We start from the raw sequence: 8,385 nt of genomic DNA on the forward strand, positions 1-8,385 counted from the left end.
GAAGCACGCCAGGCTTCCCTCCCCTTCACCAACTCCAGGAGCTTGCTCAAACTCATGTCCATTGAGTTGGTGATGCCATCCAACCATCTCATCCTCTGTCATCCCCTTTTTTTCCTGTCTTCAATCTTTCCTGGCATCAGGGTCTTTTCCAAGGAGTCAGTTATTTGCATCAGGTGGCCGAAGTATTGGAGTTTGAGCTTCAGCATCAGAGAATCAGACGGTTAGATGGCATCACTGACTCATTTAGGCTTTCTTGCTTTGTCTTCTAAAGGAAACCAGATTTTCCACCCATGACAGTAGATGCTGTGGGAAGATGATGCTGTCGAAAGGACTTAGGAATGCAACTGGGAAGAGCTGGGTGCTTCAGGCTCAGGTTGTGAAGGATAGCATTCTGGACAGGACAAAAGCTATGACTAAGTGTGCCAAGGCAGAATTTATAAGGCCTTTCCTGAGGACAGAGAGTTAATATCCAACTCTGGCTGAGCAAACCCCTCATGAGGGAAGCCATTGGGGAGATAGTTAGAAACAGGTATTTAAACCAGTGGTTCAGTAGCCTTAAGCACTGACTGGAAGAACTTAGATTTAATTTATAGTGATGGGAAGTTATCAAATGATTTAAAATAGGACATATAAGTGACAAGATGAAAAGGATCTTTTGAGTCCTTTAAAAATATATTATTTTTTACTATAATATGCATTAATTATGATAAATTTAGATAAAAATAAAGAAAAATCACCCCAATCCTACTTTATAGATTTCAAATTATTTATGGTTATATATGGGCTTCCTGGGTGGCTAAGTGGTAAAAAATCCACCTGCAATGCAGGAGACACAAGAGATTCGGGTTTGATCCCGAATTCGGAAAGATACACTGGAGGAGGGCACAGCAACCCAATCCAGTATTCTTGCCAGGAAAATCCCAGTTAGATAGTGTACACCTGGAGTAGTCAGCAGGGCAGCCATTAGCTATGAGTAGCTATTCAAAATTAAATGTAAATTAATTAAAATAAATTTAAATAAAGAATTTATTTTCTTAGTTCCACTAGTCACATTTAAGTCCTCAAAAGCCATACATGACTGATGGCTATAATACCAGACAGCCCAGATAAAGAACTTTTCCCTCACTGCAAAAAGACCTATTGGATAGTGCTGGCATAGATTCAGTCCCAGATTGATTGAGATTGGCCTCTTCCTAATCATTATCTCAGGCAACTTACTCTCTTCCATGAGACTCAGTTTGCAAATCTGTAAAATAAGGCTGTGGTGGGAACTAAGTTCTGTAAGGCTTGGAGAAAGCACACACCTATTCAATAAAAGTTGGGAACAAGAGAGAGAGGTTGGGGAGAGGTGGATCTTGACGGTATCTAAGAACTCTGAAGAACAGTGAAGAAACCCACTAGTGTTCCGTGTAACACTGGGCAGGTTCTTTCCCTTCATGGGCCTCAACTTCCATTCTTGTTAGAAGGTATTGGCAGATTTCTAGATATTTTTGAATCTTTGAATTTTCTTTTTAGGGTGATTTTTGCACTGGTTTCATCTTCATTTTGTTATCCATCTAGCCAGGATTGGTTGAGTACCTCCTGTCTTCCAGGCACTGTACTGGTTGCAGGGTCGTAAGAGCAAGGAAGACATAGTCCCTGTCATTGTGGATTTTTAGATTTATAGCAGAAACTAACACATCATTGTACAACAATTATACTCCAATATAAAGAAAGAAAGAAGCAGACAAGAAACCATTGGGGTAACTGCCTAGTGATAATCACCAAGATGACTCCCAGCCTTGCCTTCAGGGAAGCTTCCTGAAGGGGATGGTGACTAAAAGAGGAGGGATGAGATAGCCAGAGTCTGGTGGACAATAGGGAAGAGTTGTTTCTGGCAAAGGGAACAGCATGGAACCTTCTCTTGGAGTTTCATTCCATACTGTTTGATCTCATGTAGTAATTAGATTTCAGGGAGGTAGGGAAAGGTTAAGGAACATACTAGAAGTGGGGTAAGAAATGGAAAAGAAAATGAGTGAGAAAGAGAATTGGATGACTGCTTTTTTCTCTAGCCTACTCCAAGTCCCACTTTCTGGGTCAGTGCTTCTCCAGTCATGGTAACTGGATCACCAACAATACAGATGGTGGGGTGGGAGAGGTACTTATAAAAATACAGAAGGGCTTACTGAATCAGAACATATGGAGGACATGGTCCCAAGGATATAAAACAAACAAACAAACTAAACCAAAACGGGATTCTATTAAGAACTCTGCTGTGACTGCTCATTTCCCAACAAAGCAGGGCATCTGAAATGGAATGTCTTTAATTTTGTTATTTAAATAAAGGATATGTTGATAATAGTGAAAGTGCTAAATTCCACAGCTCCCAATGGCAGTGGGAATGCAGATTTTGTTTCTGAAGAGAATTTCTTTCCCACAATCTGGTGCCAGTTTTCTGTTTCAGTACATATTTCTTCATTATTTTTTGTATAGATGTTCCTCACTTCATCCATTTCCTAATTTCCTGACCAGTAGAATGACATTGCCTTTGTTTTTATCCTTATATCTTATTCTCCACAGCTTTTCAAGTGACCTTCTCCCCGAATGCTCCCGCTCTGGGTTTCTAGTCCTTACTTTTCCTTCTTTTTCATCTTAACTTTGATCTGTTACTATAGTTCAACCTTGCCTCCCCCAAATTTTCTCCAGGATACAATGAGAATTTCTCTTCAGTTCATTGCAATTTTGTCAAAGAAGACACATTTAGTTTCAAATCCCTTTTCTTCTGTGCACCTTATCATTTAAATAAGCTGCTCAGAAATGCCATCAAAATTAATCATTTTAATGCATTATTGAAGAGGGAAAAAAATAACTTCAGCACAATGGCACTTCTTTCTGTGCCATTGGCAAATAACAAAATCGAAGCATTGGTTAAAATGGCTGTCACGAACAGCAACAGAGATATTACCTATGTACATGATGAAAGGCCAAAGTTTCTTTGTCTGTGAATTCAAGAAATCTGTTATCCATTAAAGAAGAAATAACCAAACAAAATCCACAAATGCCCTTTGTTTCATCACCATAATAATGATTTTCATTCCTGACAGGGAGCAGCATGAACTCAAACACATTATTCATGGAAATTAGGGTTGTTTTGTAAAAAATTCTATTCAGTTCTACTGGTTATAACGAGTTTGTATTTGTCAAGTGGTTTTTATGCTTAAATGAAAAGGTAATGATAAACAACACTGGAACTGCTGGATGCATGATTCCTGTGCTAGGTTTCCTGACGTGCCTCTCTGGCAAATCGGTGCCCCACGAGTAATCACTGTGGATATGAAAATGAGCACATTATTTCACTGTTAACATGCATTGCTAAGATTAAGAGAGGGTGTGTGGGCCTACTGATGTTTTTATTTGCCTTCCTGGAACAATTAACTCAATAAGAAATAGTGTAGGCCATTTGTTCTAAATCCAAAGTTTGATCTATGAGTTTTGGAACTTAATATTTTCAGTGTGTGCAAAGTTTATGAGAAGTGCTACATTGTTGAAATAAGGTGCTGTCATACTTGGCCTTCATTTTACTAATGGGGAAACAGGCTCACAGACGTAAATAGTTAACTAACAAACATGAAAAAGGATTTCTTAGTCAAGTAAAGAAAGCCTGGTGGCTAACACCCACTGGGAACTCCAGTGCTTGATAATGCACTTGTAATAGGGAAGAACCTTTTGTATTCTATCAATATTCTAAGTTAGTTACTAAAGGGATGTTGTCTATAAGCTTAAGTTGTACATAATGACCAATCTCTGGGAACCCTGCCTCCCAAGTAATGAGCATCAAGCTAAAATACCTTTGTTCAGCTCAGGAAACATCCTGACCAGGTTCAACCGGTAAATGATGGCAAGGAGGAAGAAATTAACAAATCCCCTCCAGAAGGTGACCAGAACCAGGGAATGCCTGACATTACTTCTTCCCCTTTTAGTAAAAGAAGCCTGAATTCTAACTTGCACAAGATGATTCTTTGAGGCATGAGTTCATTATATTGTCAGTTTGCTGGCTTTCCAAATAAAGTCACTATTCTTTGCCCCGATAGTTTGTCTCTCAATTTATTGGCCTGTTGTGTTTGTGTGGTGAGCAGTATGAGATTGGACTCAGCAACACACTGGCAAACTACATACTATTATAACCCCTTTTTCACATATAAAGGATTGAGACTTGAAATAACTGCCCCTGGGTCAGAACTTTTAAATTACAGAGACAAAAGCTGAACTCAGCTTGTCTAATGTCTACCTCTGTGCTTCAATCTTGATAGCAGACAGCATGGAATACTTTTGGTGGTGCTACTGCCTATGGCCACAGTTACTACTCAAGCAGTTCACAATTGCAAAATTGATCGAAAAAAGAATAGAATCACTGTTTATTCACCCTTAGCCAATGGTTCCATGCATCAGGGCTGACCTAGGCCCATGGTAGAAGAGAGGTCTTGCACCCACATGTCAAGAATCTCTAAGAGCAGCATTTAGTCATCACCTCCATCTACGATTCATAGGGTTTTCAGTCTGCACTAGGAACTCAATGGAAGAAGACAGGGTAAGCTGTCTCTTGATTCACTGGGAAAGTTCTTGAGTGTTTACCACTATGGTTTGATTTGTTTGCTGCTTTTCTTTTTTTCTAGTTTTTGAACTAAAGAACCTTTTGAGAAAATTATTTACAAATGCAGATCTCAGACTCTATCCTAAATAATTCAGTAGGTCTAGAGTGGTGCCTAAGAATCTGTATTTTCAAAGCTCTAGAAATGTTAAAGGTTCCCTGACCTCTATCCTCCACCCTCTTCCAGGAGGCAACGACTTCAGACTCTTAATAGTTTCATCTGGCATGTACATACCTCTGCCCTTGTCCAATGCTATCAAGGTAAGTTACAAAGTGTCAGGGGTCTTATAACCCATATCTCAGATTGACTCTGGTGTTTCACATTAGATATCAAATAAATATTTATTAAGAACTTAGAGGAAGAAACATAACATTTTTTTTTTAGTTTTAAACATGAGGTTAGACTTTATTATTTAATGCATTAATAAAGAAGGACATTTACCATATTAACATTGTGTTTTTTAACATTTTGATAACTATTCTAAATGTAACTAGTTTCTTTTATCATTCTAGGCACTTTATTTTATGTATTCAAAAGCATTATTTTGAAAAGGGGTCATGGGCTTTTCACCAGGCTGCCGAAGGTGTCCATGGGCCCTGGTTACATACACACACCCACACACACACACATACACACACTGATCCTTCATCCTCGTTGAGAGTGGGGGCAGTCTTTCCCTGGAACCAGAGCCCCTGCCAGGTCCAGGCAGCCCAATTCTCTGAGCATGTTGAGGAAAGTAAACCACTCCTGACACATGACAAAGATACTGCTTTAAGAAATATAACATTTATTAAGACCCTATTATGTGCAAGGTCTTTACACACATCTTATTGAATACTTACTATTGCTGTATGATGCAGGTTGCTCCTCAGATCACAGATTCATAGAAGACAGATATGGGATTTGAACTCAATCCAGTTTCACAGAAAACCCAGTGCTCATCTCAGTAAAGTACAGTGTAGAACTCTGGTGGAATCCTTGACTTCAAAGAGCTTCCTATTTGGGAAATAAAAAGGGTAGAAGATAGGGAGAAGTCTTAGGAGGTAGTCCAAAGTGTAAGTCATCCTACATGTGTTTATTTCAAACTTTCTCTAATCCTGGCCTAATGCTAAGCACTGGAAATACCATATGAAGGCCCTTATGCTCTATAGTCCCCAAACTCTTGGCTGCAGAGATGGCAGAATGAGAGAATCTGGATGAAGACACTGAAAACTTGCAGATGCAAGATTTGAGCTCAAGAGCTGACGACTAGCCAGTCTTCCAATTGAAACAGGAAAACTCATATGATGCTACCCAGCCCAAATAGTCACTAGTAGATAATGAAGCAAAGATTGCCACATACACTTGAATGGTAATCAGAAAGCTTCTGCCCACTCCATTTCCAAAAACTCTACCCCTACAGAAAAAAATTCCATCCTAATAGAACACTCCTCAAAGACTGTCTAAATAGGTTCACCTTCTTCTTTATAAAGTGTACTCTTTTTTTCAAACCCTTTCAAGTCTCGGCTGGAAAGAAAGTGCTAGTAACCAACTCCTTTGCCATAGACTGTCTGAATAAGCAGACTTTGATGAATTCTACAGGTGGTCTGCTTCCTTCTGTCAACATGTTCAAAGCTCTCATCAAGTTTAAACATTCAGTCTGCAAACATTAATAAGAGTCTTTTCTCCATATTGACTAGATGGTAGAACTCAATACGAGTAATGAGGATGAAGTGGGAATTCAGATCGACTCATGTTAGGAGGGTATGGTCAGCTTTGGGTCACGCTCCCAAGCTGTGACCCTGGGCAAGTTACATTTCTGTCATGCAGTTACCCCTCTGGCACAATGAGAATAATAGCATCATCCTTTACAGGGTTCCTGTGAGGATTAAATGACCCATATTCAGAGGCAGCTGAACTGAGTACATGTAAAGGAACGAACATAGGTTTGACAGTGAAAAAAAAGGGACCTGTAAGTTGATACTGATACAAGTGAAAACAAGAATAAATAAAGAGGGATTTCCCTGACGAAACAGTGGTTGGGAATCCGCCTTCCAGCGGGGCAAATAGGCCCCAATCAGGAAGACCATGAGATCTGGAGCCTGCCCTCCACAAAGAAAAGATCTTGTATGCCGCAACTAAGATCTCAGGTGTACCAACACCCAACAGAACAAAAAATAAAAAATAAAAAAAAGAATAAACAAACATGGGGGACAATAAAGCTCTTCTGAGTAGAACATAAACTATAGAAAATATAGAAAGGAATGGAACTAGACAATCATGATTTTACAACCATCACAGTAAAAACTGATATAAGAAATAATCATCAATGGATAAGAAATTTAGCCAGTAAAACTATGACTAAGAATCGGCTATAAAGCTACATATCTATATCTATTAAAAATGGGGATTGAGGCAAAATGTAAACAAGTGCTATCAATAAATCTGCATAAAGGATATTTGGGGGTTTGGGGATAATATTCTTGCAACTTTTCTGTAGATTTTTTTTTGGGGGGGTCAAAAACAAAAGGATAGCTCAGTTGGTAAAAATCTGCCTGCAATGCAGGAGACCCCAGTTGGATTCCTGGGTTGGGAAGATCCCTTGGAGAAGGGAAAGGCTACCCATCCCAATATTCTGGCCTAGAGATTTCCATGGACAGTACAGTCCATGGGGTTACAAAGAGTGGGACACAACTGCGTGACTTTCACTTTCAAAGAAAACTAGCAGAAATAGTTGCTCAGTTCTGTTAAATTTGTACCTTTTCTCACGATCATAGGCTCAAGAATAAAGTAAGGTTAAAAATTCGAAAATGACACTTTATAGGGTTGGGAGAAGAAAGCATGAGTTTGAAACTTTCCATCCTTATCAGATCTGTGACCCTCAATAAGCAAGGAAACCTCCTTGTGTCTCAGTTTTTTCTTCTGCAAAATGGGGATTTTTTTTTCCATTGGTGCCTACTGGAAAGCTTGCTATGAACACTAAACGAGTCCTTATTTGTAAAGTGCCTGCCATATATTAAGCATATTTGCTAGCTATTTTTATTCCACAGACAGTGCTTAGAGTTATATAAACTCCAAGTAAACTCTTGGTCTTACTCGGGCGACTACACGTTTAAAATCCTTCAATACCTTTGTCTAAATCTTCACAAAGAGACAAAGTCTCACTAAAGGGTAGAGGGCCTCCACTGACCTCTTCAGGCCCGCTTGCTTCTCCCTTACTCCCTCAAGGTTCACCTCAAACACCGCTTCCCTACAGGAGCCCCTGAGGCCCCAGGACCAGAGCAGAGGCCTATCCCTCGCTTGGCATCCCACACTGGCCGCTCCTCAGAGCACTCCCTGGAACTGGCAACAGGCACTGGCCTCTCGCTCCAGGGCACTTTAAGTCCACAACCGCTGGGCTCGGGGTGGGTTTTCGCTCACACTGTGACCCGCGGTAGCGCGAAGAGGAGGCTCCAAATGCTGAAAGTGAATTTGGGGCCGAGGTGGCGGTCGTCGTGGGGGACGCAGGGCTTCGACAGGCGCTCCCTCAGGAGTGCGGCCGCGTCCCAGGGTCACCAGGCGCGGCCGGGCGGAGGGGGCGGGGCGGGCGGTAGGCGGCGGGCGGCCCCGCCCCTTCCCCCTCCCTTCCTCTTCCAGCCCCCTCCCGCCCCGCCGGCACCCCGTCAGGATCCCCTCGCTGGCTTCCTGGATAAGATGGCGGCCCCCGTGGGAGCGCAGGCCCGGAAACTTCTGAGAGACCTGGCGCTCCGGCCCCCGCTCCTGGCGGCCAGGTCCCAGG

General features: G+C 41.3%; 1 protein-coding gene and 1 long non-coding RNA gene across 3 annotated transcripts in view; one reads left to right on the plus strand and one right to left on the minus strand.

Moving 5' to 3' along the window:
• The window catches only part of LOC121817233 (uncharacterized), a 101,768-nt gene extending 93,595 nt beyond the window's left edge, over nt 1–8,173 (minus strand). The window contains exons 1-2 of one of the 2 annotated variants that reach the window (XR_009597509.1): nt 8,028–8,173; nt 5,471–5,624 (exon numbers count right to left, since the gene is read on the minus strand). This is a non-coding gene — a long non-coding RNA (uncharacterized LOC121817233). Of the gene's footprint in view, nt 1–1,503; nt 5,625–8,027 lie in introns of those variants that run through there. The other variant, XR_006057042.2, reaches the window with a different exon arrangement.
• The window catches only part of SUCLG2 (succinate-CoA ligase GDP-forming subunit beta), a 296,024-nt gene continuing 295,702 nt past the window's right edge, over nt 8,064–8,385 (plus strand). Inside the window, exon 1 of the mRNA XM_004018340.5 lies at nt 8,064–8,384. Within this exon, the coding sequence (XP_004018389.3) occupies nt 8,064–8,384 (321 nt within the window). The remainder of the gene's footprint in view (nt 8,385) is intronic.

The sequence above is a fragment of the Ovis aries genome, chromosome 19 (assembly GCF_016772045.2).
Source record: "Ovis aries strain OAR_USU_Benz2616 breed Rambouillet chromosome 19, ARS-UI_Ramb_v3.0, whole genome shotgun sequence".
In the NCBI taxonomy this organism is placed as follows: domain Eukaryota; kingdom Metazoa; phylum Chordata; class Mammalia; order Artiodactyla; family Bovidae; genus Ovis; species Ovis aries.